This window comes from Lygodium microphyllum, chromosome 23, assembly GCF_053477565.2.
Source record: "Lygodium microphyllum isolate KBCC chromosome 23, Lygodium_microphyllum_v1.1.10, whole genome shotgun sequence".
NCBI lineage: Eukaryota > Viridiplantae > Streptophyta > Polypodiopsida > Schizaeales > Lygodiaceae > Lygodium > Lygodium microphyllum.
In genome coordinates, this window is record NC_141157.1 from 126,943,178 (window position 1) to 126,961,157 (window position 17,980).

The window sequence follows — 17,980 nt, forward strand, 5'->3', positions numbered from 1 at the left end:
AATTATGGTGCCATGTGATTTGGACCGGGTATTTCTGTAAGGCAGAATGGAAATATAATTTCTCCTGTATGGGCAGGAGACAAAGATTAATTGGAAAATAAGTTAAGGAACTTGTTTGTCAAAACAATTGCTTGCTCTGTATTCGTGTTTGTGCCATAAATTACGTGAACAAATCCTATTTCTTAAAAGGCTTAATTAAGGAAGGTGATTTTTAATGTCACACATAAATGTGATAGTATCTAATTAGATAACTAAAGAACGCCTATTGAGGGAAGCGGATGGGCGGAACCCTCGACGGGTCTGTCCTATGGTAGGATGGTCCCAGAGAACTGGAAGGCTTCTCACAAGGTTTTACCAATATCCGACCCTTAGAAACTGTTAGATTAGAATCTTGATTCATGTAGTTTTAGGGGACCAGAATGAGACTATGCCCTACGGGCAAAGAGGTTAAGCGGCATATTCCTCTCGTTTCCCATTCTCTTTGAACCAAGTTCAGTATGGGTCTGCTTCGGCTTGGGTATTGCTGCGTAAAGTAGGATATCCAAGACCCGCCGACGCTAGAATGCTGTCAAGAGACCTTGACCACTAGGGATCCAAGTTTTAGGTCGATCCTGGTGGGTTTGGCCACGAATGTTCCATTGAGGGAAGCGGATGGGCAGAACCCTCGACGGGTCTGTCCTATGGTAGGGTGGTCCCAGAGAACTGGAAGGCTTCTCACAAGGTTTTACCGATATCCGACCCTTAGAAACTGTTAGGTTAGAATCCTAATTCATGTCGTTTTAGGGGACCAGAATGAGACTATGCCCTACAGGTAGAGAGGCTAAGCGGCATATCCCTCTCGTTTCCCATTCTCTTTGAACCAAGTTCAGTATGGGTCTGCTTCGGCTTGGGTATTGCTGCATAAAGTAGGATATCCAAGACCCGATGCTAGAATGCTGTCAAGAGACCTTGACCACTAGGGACCCAAGTTTTAGGTCGATCCTAGTGGGTTCGGCCATGAATGTTCCGTTGCGAGGCGAACTCGGGAAACCTTAGGTGACAAACCTTGTAACATTCCATGGGAGTGCTGGGCGGCGTTGCTTAGATCGTCTCTTGATGGACTGCTAAAAACGCGCCTGGACAGTCGATAGGGGGGCACGTTACACCCCCATATAGCCACCAGCTCATTCGTCCATGCCGCCTATCACACTTTTCCGAGACAGGCGTAGCTGGTACCGCAAGAGTTTTTTTGCAGTGGGCCGTAGTCTTACCTAAGAGTTGTGGAGCGCGGGGAGTTTCCACTACCCCTGGAGGTGGGAATCTTTGTGGTGCGTAAATCAAGGAGCGGCAAGGTCCATTTACTAGCACCACTGGATGGACCAAACTACACCTTCTTTCATACCTCTCACATAGGAGACTGGATGACGACATAGATAGAGGAGGAGGTGAAGAGCCAGGTGGCAGACCATATCTTCGAGTGGATGGGAGAAGGCGGACTGATACTTTTCTCCCAGTAGTAGCCAGGTTGCATGATAGACATTAACTGGTAGGATGGGGCCGAGGTCCCACATTTGAGAAGCGGTCTTACCGACGGTTACCTCCTGTAGGACCTCTCCTGAAGTATGGCAGAAGTTGCAGCAGATGTACAAGGCACCTTCCACCATGCGGGCTGTCACACTTTATGGCCAGCTCCAGCAGATGAAGTTTGAGCCAAAAGACACTATTTAGTCTTTTCTTCTTCGTGTTATACAGGTACAGGACCAGCTTCGGCACATGCAATCTGCTCTTCCCGAGGCGCATCTCGTCGGGACGGTCTTCTACAAGCTCCCCCCGGAGTTTGATGGAGTGGCCAATGCTTTGCGGGCGCAGACATCATCAACTCCTGTCAGTTTTACACATATGACCTCGATGCTTCTTGAGCATGAGACATCCTTGAGATTACAGAGGCGGCTTCCGGCACATTATGGAGGTGAGGCTTATGTAGCTTTAGAGAGGGGTGACGGGAAGAAGAAGTCGAAGGCCCAGTGTTACCACTGTGGCAAGAAGGGACATTTGCGGAAGGACTGCAAGACGTTAGCGGCTTCCAAGAAGAAGGAGCAGAAGAAGAAGCGGGATATTGACTCTACCGATGAGTTCTCTCCTTCATCAGACTCCGACTCAGATCCTCCGACCAAGGTGAAGTCCAAGGCGCGGAAGGGATCCTCTTCTTCGGATCGCGGGAAGGACTTGGTGGCCCCTTCCTCGGCTGCTTTCTAGTGGTGGTGATGAGGTCATCCCTCATGACTCTCTTGTGCCAGAGCGGGAGTGTGAGCGGGTGTTCAGATGGGGCAGTCGCGCCTCATCTATACTTTTATACAGGTGCACAGGTTCCAGAGAGGGACGTCTCTGACGCATCGACTTCAGTCTGGCGGAATCCAATCTTGGAGTTGGAATTGACATCCAGGTTCATGCTGAGCTGGTTATCTGATAGAGAGCGGGAGGCTTTCGTCTGGAGCTCACATGAGGGGACACTTTGGTGGTCTGGCCAAAGGCGGGGAATCCATGGTCACCTATGTTCAGGGGCATTTTTGACAGGATGGTCTTGTATGCTACTACGAGACATTGGTGATGGACACAGAGACATGCTATGATCTTCTCTATTTTCAGGTGTTTGGTACGATCGACATCGACATCAGGTTCTCTCCGAGGCACCTTGGTGGTGGCTTGATCACCCACTGCTTGGGTATCCATGGTTCTACTTGGTGGTTCTATGTTCTATAGTTTCTGATCCCTTTTCATTGTACTATTGTATTGTATCAGATCACCCATGATCTGAGAGAGGGTGTTAGCAGAGTATTTGTCAGCTCATGTGTGAGTCTGAGCTTGATCTGGGCTGGGCTGGGCTGGGCATTTTTATTAGGTATTTTAGGTATTTTTCTGGTGTGGCATTTTATGCCAGTGGAGCATTTTTACGCACCAGTCGGCCAGCATTAATGCTGTCCGACCAACATTATTGCTCCCTACTTTTTCAGCCTATTTATACTCAGTGCTCCTCCTTAGTCAGTATCATCATCATCTTCACCATCTGCAGACTCTGTGGAGAGAGGAGCCGGTGCCAGTGCCAGTGCCCGTGCCCATGCAGCCAGTGACTCACTGTTGTATGCGACTGTCTCGTGTTCAGATATATGGATTCCATTTCCCGTGCATACATCTGAGTTCTCATCTGTATCGTGTTCTTTTCTTTTCTTCTCTCTTTTTGTCTTGTGTTTCAGCAGTTTATTTCAGCACATGTTTATGCTTCCACCGCTGCTCCACTTCTGACACCTCTCGGTATTTCTTTATCAATTAAAAGATAGAAAATTACAAAAATGGTAATGCTCCAAAATACATAACGTGTGAACAGTTGGCTTTCATCTCTTCTAAGTAAATCCCAGCTGCATATGAACAGTACAACATGTCCAGATCAACATCCCTTACTGTCGAGCATGTGCAGAATTCACTGTTCTTACTGTCCAGCACACTGTTCTTACTATTCAGCATGTGCAGAGTTCACTGTTCTTACTTAGCATGAGCAGAGTTCACTGTTCTTACGATTCGTCATGTGCAGAGTTCACTGTTCAGATTCAGCATGAGCAGAGTTCACTATTCTTACGATTCAGCATGTGCAGAGTTCACTGTTCTTATTCAGCATGAACAGAGTTCATTGTTCTTACGATTCCGCATGAGCAGAGTTCACCGTTCTTATGATTCAGTTTGTGCAGAGAAAACACAGAATTGTACCTTCGATGGAATCAATCCATCATGCAAAGCATTTCTTCTGAGAATAGAGAGAGAGGTGATTAGAGGGAGCAAGCTCTACCTCCGTGCTTGAGTCAGAGACGTAGAAGTACTCTCCATGGTTGGTTTTCTTGCAGCAATCTGCCCTCTGCTCCTCCAAACTTCATTCTCCCATCTGCCCTTGTGCCTTTTACGTTTTTTTTAAAATGCTCTCTCTCTCTCTCTCTCTCTCTCTCTATCTTTTGGGAATTTGTGCCATATGGCATACATGTAACAATTTTCCCGTTTAAACCTTCCGGTCTAAAATTCTCCATGATCGGTGCAAAATTTGACCTCAGCACAGACCAGAGAATTAATCCTCGTGTAAAAACAAAGACAATGACGCAAATAGATTCTGGGGTCCAAAAATAGTAACTCTCTAAATTTTAGGGATAGTGACCCCTGCATTCCTTAAGTTGTTCTGTGCAAATTTTATCATTGCAACTACATCAAAAGTGTAATGTGGCTCAGTTACAGTGACTTTTATTCCGTGAGCATTCTCACATGTGCATCTTCTATCTTGGCCAAGCTCATTGTCCTGCACCATCTCCAGTGGCTAAGCACACAGTCCCAAACCACTGGCATTCTATTCTTCAGTGCCCATTCAATATGGAACTGGTCCTAAGGTTAAGACAAACCATTAGTCCAATTTGTCCCAATGGCTGCCTCTTTTGGCCATTCAAAGATCCCGCTTATTCCAAGAGAACTCTGGGGGTAAAAAGCAACAACAACAAAAGAAAAGAAAAATAAAATATTTATTTAAGTAAATAAGAAAAGCAACTGTAAAAAGTATTACTATTTGGTGATAGTGGCGTAGGCGATCATCATTCGGCATCGGTCAGAGAGAGGGCTTGGTATCATCGACCCAGAGTATCACAGTATGGCCCTCTTAGGCAAGCTAGTAGTTCGTGGTCCCACACCAGGAGGGCAGACCTGGAAGATTCTATTGCAGGAGGGTCTCCAGGAGTGCAGACCGAGGGTTGGCGATGATTGGAGGCTGTCCCTGAGATGGATTTTTACGAGACCCCAGATCCCCCTTCCTAAGCAGTCTGCTTCGTGTGTGGTAGGGTCTCCGTAAGGCCCTAATTCATAGCCCCCTAGGTTGCAGGTTGCTAGGAGAAGATAGATTGCCAGCGAGTGATTTGGAAACCCTAAGTCAGAGATCGGAAGGGGGTACAAATTGGCGAGTGCCCCCACATTCAGTGGACTGGTTGGGAGGCAGGCTCAGCTCACACCATCAGGACATGGCGGGAGGTGTATAGGAGGGAGGACGAGGAGGTGTTATAGTGGGCATCAGGTTGCCAGAGGAGTTGAGTTGAGGAGAAGGGAGATTGATGCAGCAATACCTTAGGAGTGGCTTGCCCCCCCGAGACGAGAGCGAGTGGAGCTCGGGGAGGTATGGGCCGCCCAATTTTCACCAGCAAGTATTCCCCTACAGATGGCGGGTAGAGTGGGAGGCGCCCCACATGGGGCCTTCTTCACTGTGCAGGAGGGGGGGCGTCTGGCCCTTGACAGAGGGCAGCAGGATGAGGGGATAGTTGTCCTTTCATGGAGGAAGATTCGGGTGGTTGGCCTTTAGGGGAAGACATGACGGCTGGACCCTTGCGTCTTTTGGGAAGAGCTCAAGGAGTGGCACCTCTAGATGTAGGAGGGCAGGCCACTTGACGAGCTGGAGTGGGATCTGGGCGAGTGGCTATGGCCGGCCACTTGTCAGAAGTGGAGCAACGGTGGAAGCATAAACATGTCCTGAAATAAACTGCTGAAACACAAGACAAAAAGAGAAAAGAAAACGATACAGATGAGAACTCAGATATATGCACGGGAAATGGAATCCATATATCTGAACACGAGACAGTCGCATACAACAGTGAGTCACTGGCTGCGTGGGCACTGGGACTGGCACTGGCTCCTCTCTCCACAGAGTCTGCAGATGGTGAAGGTGATATTGACTGAGGAGGAGCCACTGAGTATAAATAGGCTGAAAAGTGGGGAGCAATAAATGCTGGTCGGCCAGCATTAATGCTGGCCGACTGGTGCATAAAATGCTCCACTGGCATAAAATGCCACACCAGAAAAATACCTAAAATACCTAATAAAAATGCCCAGCCCAGCCCAGCCCAGATCAAGCTCAGACTCACACATGAGCTGACAAATACTCTGCTAACACCCTCTCTCAGATCATGAGTGATCTGATACAATACAATAGTGCAAGGAAAAGGGATCAGAAACTATACAACATAGAACCACCAAGTAGAACCATGGATACCCAAGCAGTGGGTGATCAAGCCACCACCAAGGTGCCTCGGAGAGAACCTGATGTCGATGTCGATCGTACCAAACACCTGAAAATAGAGAAGATCATAGCATGTCTCTGTGTCCATCACCAATGTCTCGCAGTAGCATACAAGACCATCCTGTCAAAAATGCCCCTGAACATAGGTGACCATGGATTCCCCGCCTTTGGCCAGACCGCCAAAGTGTCCCCTCATCTGAGCTCCAGACGAAAGCCTCCCACTCTCTGTCAGATAACCAGCTCATCATGAACCTGGATGTCAATCCCAGCTCCAGGATTTGATTCCGCCAGACTGAAGTTGATACGTCAGGGACGTCCCTCTCTGGAACCTGTGCATCTGTATAAAAGTATAGATGAGGCGCAGCTGCCCCATCTGAACACCCGCTCACACTCCCTCTCTAGCACAAGAGAGTCGTGAGGGATGACCTCATCACCACCGCTAGAAAGCAGCCGAGAAAGGGCCCACCAAGCCCTTCCCGCGATCCGAAGAAGAGGATCCCTTCCGTGCCTTGGACTTCACCTTGGTCGGAGGATCTGAGTCGGAGTCTGATGAAGGAGAGAACTCATCGGTAGAGTCAACATCCCGCTTCGTCGTCTGCTCCTTCTTCCTGGAAGCTGCTAACGTCTTGCAGTCCTTCCGCAAATGTCCCTTCTTGCCACAGTGGTAGCACTGGGCCTTCGACTTCTTCTTTCTGTCACCCCTCTTTGAAGCTACATAAGCCTCGCCTCCATAATGTGCCGGAAGCCGCCCCTGTAATCTCAAGGATGTCTCATGCTCAAGAAGCATCGAGGTCATATGTGTAAAACTGACAGGAGTCGAAGATGTCTGCGCCCGCAAAGCATTGGCCACTCCATCAAACTCCGGGGGGAGCTTGTAGAGGACCGTCCTGACGAGATGCACCTCGGGAAGAGCAAATTGCATGTGCCGAAGCTGGTCATGTACCTGCGTAACACGAAGAAGAAAAGACTGAATAGTATCTTTCGGCTCAAACTTCATCTGCTGGAGCTGGCCATAAAGTGTGACTGCCCGCATGGTGGAAGGTGCCTCGTACATCTGCTACAACTTCTACCATACTTCAGGAGATGTCCTACAGGAGGTAACTGCCGGTAAGACCGCTTTAGAAATACACGAAGCAACGCTGAGTAAGCACGGGCATCGTCCGAGTCCCATGTGAGCACCGCTTCCTCATGGTTGTCCTCATCAAAGTCTTGAGGAAGAGGAAAATGACGGAGAGGTTGAGGAATAGCTCCACAGACGATGTACCATAACCGCTTCTGCACAAACCAAGCTTTCATGACAGCACTCCATGTGAGATAATCAGGTCCATGTAACTTATCATCAGTGGAAGTGCACGGAGGAGCCATATGGAAGGTAGAGAGGAAACACAGCCAAAACACAAGCATAGACGGCAGAAAATGAGAGTTCACATGCAATATAACCCAAAATCTGATCAATAGAAGACAAAATCTGTTGCAGAAAGTCAAAAAATCAGTCAAAAAATGCCGCAAAAACGGCCTGAAGTAACAGTCACCCAGCCACGAGAGATGCTGAATCAGCAAAACGCAGGTTGTAAACTGGAGAAAAACAGGTAGAAAACTGTCGCCAGCAGCTGCTGATGAAAAACGCAGGCAGCAGAGGGTGCGTAGGCAGCAGGCGATGGCAAAACTGCAGAAAACGTAGGTCAAACAGGTCGCCTGTATGGAGCAGCAGCCGCCTGAGCAGAAAAGGGGAAAACAGTCTTGAAATTAGCAATAAAACACAGCAGAAACACACATCTTGAAAACTGATACCATGTCAGAAGTGGAGCAGCGGTGGAAGCATAAACATGTGCTGAAATAAACTGCTGAAACACAAGACAAAAAGAGAAAAGAAAACGATACAGATGAGAACTCAGATGTATGCACGGGAAATGGAATCCATATATTTGAACACGAGACAGTTGCATACAACAGTGAGTCACTGGCTGCATGGGCACTGGGACTGGCACTGGCTCCTCTCTCCACAGAGTCTGCAGATGGTGAAGGTGATATTGACTGAGGAGGAGTCACTGAGTATAAATAGGCTGAAAAGTGGGGAGCAATAAATGCTGGTCGGCCAGCATTAATGCTGGCCGACTGGTGCATAAAATGCTCCACTGGCATAAAATGCCACACAAAAAAAAAACCTAAAATACCTAATAAAAATGCCCAGCCCAGATCAAGCTCAGACTCACACATGAGCTGACAAATACTCTGCTAACACCACTACGGTCACCAAGAAGCCACCGAGGTTCATGGAGTACACAACCAGGATTGGCAGACACGTATTGATGCAAGAGGACATGGATTGGGCGCTGTTGTGCGCAACATGCATTGGGCGGGCACAACATCATGGAGGCTTTCCGACGAACCTTCTGGTGCCGCCTATGGGATAGCTGGAGGCCAAGGAGGATATCGTACTTTTTATGGTTGGTGGCACATGGAGGCCTGGCGGTGGGGAGCTAGTTAGCCTAGATGCAGCAGGAGTGAGGTTGTAAATGCTGCACACTGCAGCCTCTGGAGTCCCCAAAGCACTGCCTTTGGTCGTGTGAGGTGGCGCAGCTCGTGTTGAGAGGAGCATGCTGCATCCTTCTCCGTATAGCACCCATCCTTGGATATATCTCATGGGGAGCTTTCTGCTGGCAGGAAATTAGCCAGGGCCGTCACCTTTTGTATGAGGCTAGGATGCAGGACACAATATTTATTATTGAGGCAGGGTCGTGTGCAGTGGTCGGTTTGGAGGCTCTACCCATCCGCCAGGTACTGGAGTCTACAACAGACTGCTCTGAGGTATGGGAGATCATAGGGAGCCTTACTGGATGGCATATTTGAAGGCGTGGTGTCAAGAGGTTTTTGGCGGGGAGAGACTTTCACCATAGGCGACGTTAGCAGAGCTCTGGACCTCCATCATCCACTCCCTCTGCGGCCGATAGGACCAGGTGCAGTGCGAGTCTCGAGCTCGGTAGGAGCTCCATTTTCATTTCATGCGCATGTGGGGCGGCCAGGACTTGTTTTTTGTGATGCAGGCAAGCAGCTCCAGATGGCGATACACCCCCCCTCCATGGCTTCTTGCCCCCATCCCCCCTAGATTGCTCTGAGAAGCTTGTATATTTTATACATCCGTGACTTTGTATCAGCTCCAACTAGTCTGTCGACCATAGGCACTCCCTTGTATTCTGGTTTTTTCTGAAGTAATATAATTAGCCACACTTTATTTGCAAAAAAAAAATACCACCCTATCTGGGAAAGAAAGCTGGTTTGAAGATGCATCTTTTGCACCACATGTGATGAGACTCTTGCTTATATTTCGTTTCTTGCACAATGGCTAGACAAGTTTAGGGCTTCATTTCTAGAGTATGCAATGTGTAGGTCTCCATTCCTCAGTTTTTGACAAGGTGCCATTAACAACCACTTTATATTCAGAGCATAGTGATTCAAATTCCAACCTCATGTATCTATGGTAATGTGGGAAAAGTTAGTGGACTATTTTGGCAAGTGAGTCCTGTGATTTTGATTGGTGTGGTCCTTCTACAGGTGGCTACTTTATGGATGAAGATCATTAGTTCCACTAAGGTTGTACCCACTTTGTGATTTCCTCCCCTTGTCATTGTAGCCTTGTGGCTTCCCTTGTCTTTGACATGCTTGGTTGGCTAGAAGGCCATTTGCGAATATTTCTATTTTGTAATTCCCTACATACATACATACATACATACATATACATATATATAGCCAAAATCAGCCTATGAGACAAAAACCATGAGAGAGAGAGAGAGAGAGAGAGAGGGGGGGGGGGGGGGGTTAGTTCCTTGGCATACAACAATCTCCTCTATTCGTTTGCCATGACTTTATATCTTTTTGTGCATGATGGCCTGGAGTCATCCTGCATCTTGTAATCATGCAATTTTGCACTTTTTCATAATTAATACAATTACCTATTATGCAAAAGAGAGAGAGAGAGAGAGAGAGAGAGAGAGAGAGAGGGGGGGGGTGGGATTTAGTTCCTTGGCATACAACAATCTCCTCTATTCGTTTGCCATGACTTTATATCTTTTTGTGCATGATGGCCTGGAGTCATCCTGCATCTTGTAATCATGCAATTTTGCACTTTTTCATAATTAATACAATTACCTATTATGCAAAAAAGAGAGAGAGAGAGAGAGAGAGAGAGAGAATCTGAATTGTTTGCTTTTTAGATTTGGGACTTCCCTGACAAGGAAACAGGTCAGCCTCGCCTTCCTTGGAATATAAACTTTGGGTTTGGAGCTAAGGTTGAAATGGATGAAGGAGGTCACTTGGAGCCCTTAATGAGGGTCCAATCAAAGCATTTGGCACTGCATTTACTACCGTCTCCTGTTTTTGAGTTGCATGGCAAGTGGCCATTGGGAGGGACAAGACTAGCTATAAAAGTATGCTACAGGTGTGCAATGTTTTCATCTAGACGTGTTTGGTCATGAGAAGTTTGTAACAAGTTACATGCATATTTCTTCCTGATTCCTACTTCCAAGTTGTTGTCTAATTTATTGGTACAGTCTTTGCTTTCTAAGTTGTGCTCAATGAACACACATTTAAGCTTCAAGACAAACAGGTGTTGGTCGTGTTTCTGTCTAGCAGTTCTCATTCTCTTTTCTTTCTGGCTGGTTTATTAAAAGAGTGCCACTGGAAACTGTATACTTTACAAGTCAGAGCTGAAGTTTAAGCTAGTGATGTTAAACAATCGATTTTATCAGTGTTGCAATGGTGGGTTCAATCAGTAACCCTACAGCTGATGGGTAAGTCAAGCGAGACACAGGTACGTTAGTACAAGAGTCAGGATTAAGATTTGGGATGTGATTGCACAATTGGGTTTAAAGGGGAAGAGAGGCTGCAAAGAGCACTACGCAGGACAGTATGTAAGATTAGTGTGTAAAACTAGCTGTATAACCATGTAACATGAATGGAAAACGTTTTAAATTGCCATTTTAAAAAGACTAGAAGGTAGATTTTCTCCTGTTTGCCCTGACAATGTTCACAAATTCATGTGTTGTTGACCATTCATTTAAGAGCATCAGTCCTGCCTGAGCCAAGCGATTTTGAGCCATGTGTGTGTTCTACAGAATATCCTAAAAAAAGTTCCATTATTCCAAATGACATTGAAAGTTTTCCTTTACCTCTGCTTGAACTCGTAAGTACACACATGCAAGTGATATACGCAGATGATTATACTTGTCTTGGTGACTGCAGGGTACCCCTACTAAACTTGAGCACATTCTGGTACTCCCCGACTGCGCAGCTGTCTGTGAATATTTTTAATCCACTTGGAACTGGTTTTCATCTGAGTCCAGGAGGTATGGCTTCATTGAACTAGTCTTTATTGAGTCATTTGCTCATCCTATATGAATTTCTGTTTACTCTCTGGACAGAATTTTTTTAAGTGACGGTACAAAGGATTTTATAGCATGTGTGCATATCTTAAAGCTATAAGAATAATTTTGATAGAGTTAAACATTATGTTTCTTTGGTTTGGGGTTGATTGGCAGTGTTTTGGCTTTGTGATTATTCAAGAGTCAACTTAGCATGTGTATGCATCAGGGAAGGCATTGAACTTCAGGATGGTTTTTGGTAACCTTTTTTAAGTTCCTTGGAAGCAAGAAAGGATAACCTTCCTTGATTTTGCACTCTTCATGACGTTTTCTATATATCTAGATTATTTGATTCTGTTTGCACTTTGCTATTTTATGTAATCATCTCAGATGGGTGTGTTGTGAGTGTCAAGTGATAGCCTTACATTGTTTGTCAACTACTCTTTTCAATAGGAAGCTATATGTGATAGCCTCACAGTGTTTGCCAACTATTCTTTATATGGGATGCTGTTTTAAGTATAAAGTTTGTTGCATCCAGGTCTGGAATTTGATGAGCATATTATTAACATTGGGCAAAATGCAAAGCTAAGGGTAGCTGCAACTATAGCTTTTCCTCGAGAGTTCCCTGTGAAGGAAGGAGAGCAGCCTGTAAAAGTTCACATTGACCGTTTGGGTTTGAAAGCAAGAATTTCATAGTTCCACGACATCAAAGAAGCAGCGACGTGAACTGCTATGGAGAGTTTAGGCACTTCCTCTCAAGGCAGAGTTGAAGTGCTCAATTGTGTGCCTATGATCAAAAGATTGTGTAGAAACTGAATGTTGGAACATGCTGTATTTCAGAACAGTTTCAGGGCAAGTTTACTTGGGCTGTATTTTGAAATAGTAGCACACAAGTTATCTGATGCTGCAACAGGAAGTGTTACCTCTTTGAAAAACAGCTGAGAGGAATTTGTGGTGCAAACATGATCACAAAAGCTGCACCTCTTCTGCTAGTTGTACTCGATCTGGAGGAAGAAAGCAAAAGATCCTCACTGCAGCATCCAAAGCTGTCATGAAAACTGACTTTTGTGTTCATCATAATGATGGAACAGGAGCGTAGGTAATGTTCATATGCCCTTCTCGTGTTAACCCTTAATTTGTGACTTGGTGAGCAGTAATTTGCTTTTACAATTCTGTGGACTATCAAACATTATATGCCTTAGGACACGTGTGACTTTAGAAGCCAGCGGCGTAGGACCCAGAGCAGCTCACTGCTTGTTGACAAGCTGCCATTGAAGTATTGAAGGGAGCCACACTGGGTGGGTTGCCCCTCTGATGTCCTCAAGACTTTCAAGCTGCCTAAAGTTGATAAATCCAAAAGAAACCATGGGGTCAAGGAATTTGTGAAGTTTTTTGTCGACCCTGCAGGTTCTTTTCTCTTGTAGCGTTGAAATCCCAAACAGGTTTGGTTTATGGAGTACCTGAAAGATCATGCACGCCATTTGTTGATATGGTTGGAGACAAAAGAAGATAAGTGTGAGGGGCATAGAGGGAAAACAAAAATTGGAACAAGAGGAAAAATTGTTCAGGTAAATAGAGATTCCTTTGAAAAATTTACACATACAAGGTTGTCACATGAGAGGAAGTGATGGTGGGATGGAGAGTCAATGGACAGAGAGAGCAAGAGGGTGAGAGAGGGAGAAAGCAAGCATGTAAAGAGTTTTTTGTTGGGTACTTTTGTGCACTTATTCTTCATTATCTTCATTTATATATAAATGTAAAATGTGTAATATATAAAGGGTATCCACCTAGCCTTTAGCCATTAGTCTTTACCCTTGAAACCTCAAAGGCAAATGTGTGTATGAGAGAATAAATAGTGAGGATACTATCCAATCCCCATCAACACTCCACAATTTGTGAAGTGCACGAAAGGTAAACTCTTCTTATTGCCTTACCGTTAATACTTGTAGGCATACCATAGAATACTTATTAGCACTTGTAGGAATTATGCTCGCACACTAACTAGAAAGAAGATGGATATTCCACAACTTGAGTAGGTGGAATAATTGATGTCTAGTTGTAAAGTATCATTGGAAGTGTATGTTGAAATGAATACCAACCATGCGAGTGATACACTAGCAATCTTCCAAAGGCTCATATGCACTCTTTTAATAAGGACATGCCATTCGGAAGTGGCTCGAGATGTATGCAATCACCTATTATGAAAAAAATGATAAGTGAGGTTCTAGTTCGTTTTCTTGATTGTCATAATCCTTGGTTTAAAGCTAAGCTTTTGACTTATCTACAATCGGGCTTAAACTTCTGGGTGCCATGCTAAAGAACGTGGGTACAATTGTTGATTCACCTCAAGGACCTTTGCAATACATATTTTATGATTAATTAATTAATCCTCTAATAAGTTAAGAGGGATATTGCACAAATTGTAGTTCATCAATTTAGGGAGATCTAAGAAATTGCATGTTGGTATTCTAATTGCACCCCAAAGGGAAATAGTTAGAGAAACAAGGCATAATTTTGTGTGAAGATTCAAAATGACAAGCATTAAACACAAAGGGGAAGGATCACAATTAATGTGCAAAGGCCCTCTTAGATCATGCTTGCCACATGATTCACTTACTTGGCTTTAGCCCCTTTCCTATTAACACATTGAATGGCATGTTTGGTCTCCATCTTCACACGTGTCTCGTGCACAAAACTAGTCGTGTTTCTTGAACTTTGTATGTGAACACATGAAAATTCATAGCTATTAAAACTATTTCTATGTAGTTAGATTATTCGACACGGCACTTTCTTCCCCTTATGCAATAGTTTCATCCTTAACAATAGAGGTCTAAACCTAATTTTGATTATGCTTATTTACTCCCATGTTGACACATATTTTGAACAATCCTTCCACTCTAGTAGTATTTTTTACTAAATGGCATTCTTCTTCATCTATTATGAACCCAAAAAAAAAAATCTCACACTAGCATAGAAGTGATTGCTCATTAAAGTTCCACTATCTCAATCCTTGAAATGAAATTATCTAAATCGCTTGGTCTTTTTAAAAGCTTTGATGAAATACTATTCAAATCTTACTTATGGTTGGAAGTGGAGGTTATCTACAATCTATCAAGTTTTTGAGTTTTACTATTATATGAGATTGAAATAGGCTCGGACATATTGTTTAATCTATTAGCAATTATCCACAAGCCATCTTGGTTAACATATTTTCATCTACCTACTCAAAGTCATATTCTATCTATGTCTTAGATAATCCCATGATGAAATCCATGCATGGAAGTTTGTTGATGGCCTTAGAATTCATTTGTTGCTTTCCAAGTTCTTGCATCTACTCCACATCCAAATGCATAGCTTCAATGCTTAGAAAATAAGAAAGGGAAGAAGAAGTAGAAAATGGAAAAAAGCTTATCTTGATGGTTTCTTAACCTCTCTCACTCAACTCCTTACCCTTTGAGCTATGGAAGCAAAAGGGGAAGAAAAGATGGAAAGCAAGAGATGAAGGATGAGCTTCACCCCTCACTAATCCCTTACTCAACATACTCACACACTCTCCCCCCCTCTCTCAATAAGCAATGATACAAGAAGATGATAGACAAAAAGATAGGAGATTAAGAGCTCAAAAATTACACACACAAGAATGAGTTCTCTATTCACTTTTATACACGATAAGATTAGGGTTAGTCTTTTCACATTTTTGTTGCACGCCATCCCTTTTTACCATTGGGCATATAACTAGTCATTTTTTGCACATACATTATCTTCTTATGGACACACAGTTAATATAGAACTAAATAAAGATTACCCCCAACCTTCTCAGCTATCACAGGTTTTCTAGTGTAACTCCAATAAATAATTTACAATTTGCACACAGTAAGCTTAGCCCTCATTGAATGTTCACAACATAAAAGTGTCTTTTACTTGTAGATAATGGTTTGGAAATATTATGTGAGCCCCTCATAGATGCCGATACCTAAAATAATACATTGAGCTCTTTGAAATTGAGCACAACTCGAGAAATTAATTTTCGATACCCTGACTTAATCCTCTTCAATCCTTTGCACTTAGATTCAACTTTCAACTTATCTTCAACAGTCTTTCCCTTGTGAGAGTTAACATTTACTCTCCTTCCTAAGCAATCTCTTGTGACAATTAACATTTACTCCCTTTGCTAGCTAAGTGCCAATCCCATGGCACGAATCTTCAATATACTTTGGTAGGCTTCAGGGATCTAGGTATTGAGAGTGCATGGAGATTAACGGATGGAAAGATAATGTATGCAATGATTGTTGGTATAAAGAATTTATGAAGCTAAAGAGGATTTGTGGGTTGTTGATGTTAATGATTATCATACTTTGTATTCCATTTTCTTACATAAACATTGTGCTCTCCATGGGGGCATGCCTACCTAAAACGTGAGGTGGAGTGGTGCATGTGCAAGTGCAACTAAGAGATGAGTCTAACAAAAAGTTGTATGCTCCTTATAATATGTGTCTTACACTTTAGGACCTAGTTTGTGAAAGGAGTGTGGTGGAATTCAAGGTGACAAGTTTGTAAAGCAAAATTTGGGACGTCCTACCCATAATGCCATGAATTTGTGAAGTGGGAATGTGGCTAGAGGTTTAGAGATATAGTCACTTGGTCAAAGCCATTAGGCATATCTACTAGACTTGAGGACCCCTTGGTGTAGTAGTTGCAAATGCACCTAATCTAATTGGAGCATTTTCTCTCTTTTCTCTTCTTCCATTTCCTTTTTCTATGTCTATTCTCTTTTTGGTTCTTTTTTAAAATAAAATTGAATTGTAGATCTCAATGAGTTGCAATGCTCATGAAAAATAATATTTTCTCAAAATATATTATTTCAATAACCCTCGTAGTGGAATGGATGATGCTTGAACAAATGGGTAAGTATAGCAATGCACCTACTCATGGACCATGTCTTTTAATGGAGCAATGCAATATAATGGGAGTATCAATGATCAAAGATGGAGCCGCATCATTGTGACTCAATTTCAACATTAATTTCAAAGAAAAGCAGGGTCAAGTCATCCTCATACATGGTTGGTTTCTACTTCAACAACTTTATAAGCGATCACAAATAGTTGCAATGGGTAACGAAGGTTGGGTCAAGATAGCCGTTGAAGTTTCTAATAAAGGTGGGAAAGGAATCCATCAGATTCCTTAGCTAAAATAGATATACCTACTCTAGGTCCATGGCATACACAATAAAGATCTTAGGAAAATTATTTATGCCATGCTCCTTGGGTTGTATTCTATGCAATGCCTCCTCGGATTGGACAAAAAAGCATGTCCATCCTTCATTTTGGGACAATATAGCCATGTTCCTCATCTCTCGAATGCCATGTTGAGGCAAGACCTTCAATCTCCTTAAAGTTGGTACACTTCCTCAAAAGTAGTTGCGTTTTGTTACTCTAACCACTTTCTTATTATATTAGCAGCCATCTTGATGAGAGTCTAAATTGTTTGTATAGGTAGAATGCTCCTAAACCTTGGCTCTTGAGAGATTGATGTCAAATGCAAATAATTTTAGACTTACGATGGTCTTGGAATTGTTAAAGTGCCTCTTTAGGATCTTCTCCTTGTTCCTTTGGTGCTAGAAAGCTTTTGGAGATCGGGAACTATGGTTCTTTTTGCATTTTAGCCTCAAGAGCTTTGATCATTGGTTCATAACACTCTTGGGTGCACATGGATATCTCTTACTCCTCATGCGGGCATTGAGACTCTTCATCATATTTTTGCATGGGTCAATCTATTTCCCATAAGTTTGTGTAGTCAATTGGTGTGGTCATTACTCTTGATATCTCTATGGCTACTTTGGCATCTTCTTCATGTTGATAGGGACATGTTTAATGGCGAGGGTGTTTGTGAGGAGTTTGTCACACCCAAAATCTCATCTCCTTGAGATCTTGATTGCCTTAGCTTAGGAATGTCTTGGAATTGCTTAAGTGTCTCTTCAAATCTTCTTATTGTTCCTTTGGTGATAGAAGATTTTAGGGGCTGGGCACTATGGTACTTTCTACATTTTGGCCTCTAGAACTTTGATAATTAGTTCATAACATTCTTGAGTGCACATGGATACCTCTTACTTCTCATGCAGACCTTGAGACTCTTAATCATTTTTTTGCATGGGTCAATCTTTTTACCATGGGTTTGTCTAGTCAATTGGTGTGCTCACTACTCTTGGTATTTCCATGGCTATATTGGCATCTTCTTCATGCCGATAGGGATAGATGCTTGGTGGCAAGGTGATTGTGAGGACTTCATCATCCAAAATCCCATTTCCTTGAGCTTCTAATTGCGATAGCCTATGTATTTGAGATGCTCCACCAACCCTTAGTTCCTCATAGGTGGATGCTTTAATTTCTCAACCAAAATCTTAATATAAAGTGGATGTAGCTAATGAAAGTTTTACTTTTAGATCCTTTGTATCTTCATTGGGCGATATGCTGATGAAGATGATTGCATTTTGGTAGAGCTCTTGCTACATGGGTATGATATGTTTATTACAAAATGCAACATGCTCCTTATAATGGCT

At 43.5% G+C, this 17,980-nt stretch overlaps 1 protein-coding gene across 1 annotated transcript in view; it reads left to right on the forward strand.

The window, feature by feature from the left end:
* Positions 1 to 12,559, forward strand: part of LOC148016723 (uncharacterized) — a 35,726-nt gene extending 23,167 nt beyond the window's left edge. The window contains exons 2-4 of the mRNA XM_087664578.1: positions 10,279 to 10,502; positions 11,306 to 11,409; positions 11,963 to 12,559. Of these exons, the coding sequence (XP_087520704.1) occupies positions 10,279 to 10,502; positions 11,306 to 11,409; positions 11,963 to 12,120 (486 nt within the window). The 3' untranslated portion in view covers positions 12,121 to 12,559. The remainder of the gene's footprint in view (positions 1 to 10,278; positions 10,503 to 11,305; positions 11,410 to 11,962) is intronic.
* Positions 12,560 to 17,980: the final 5,421 nt, after the last annotated feature.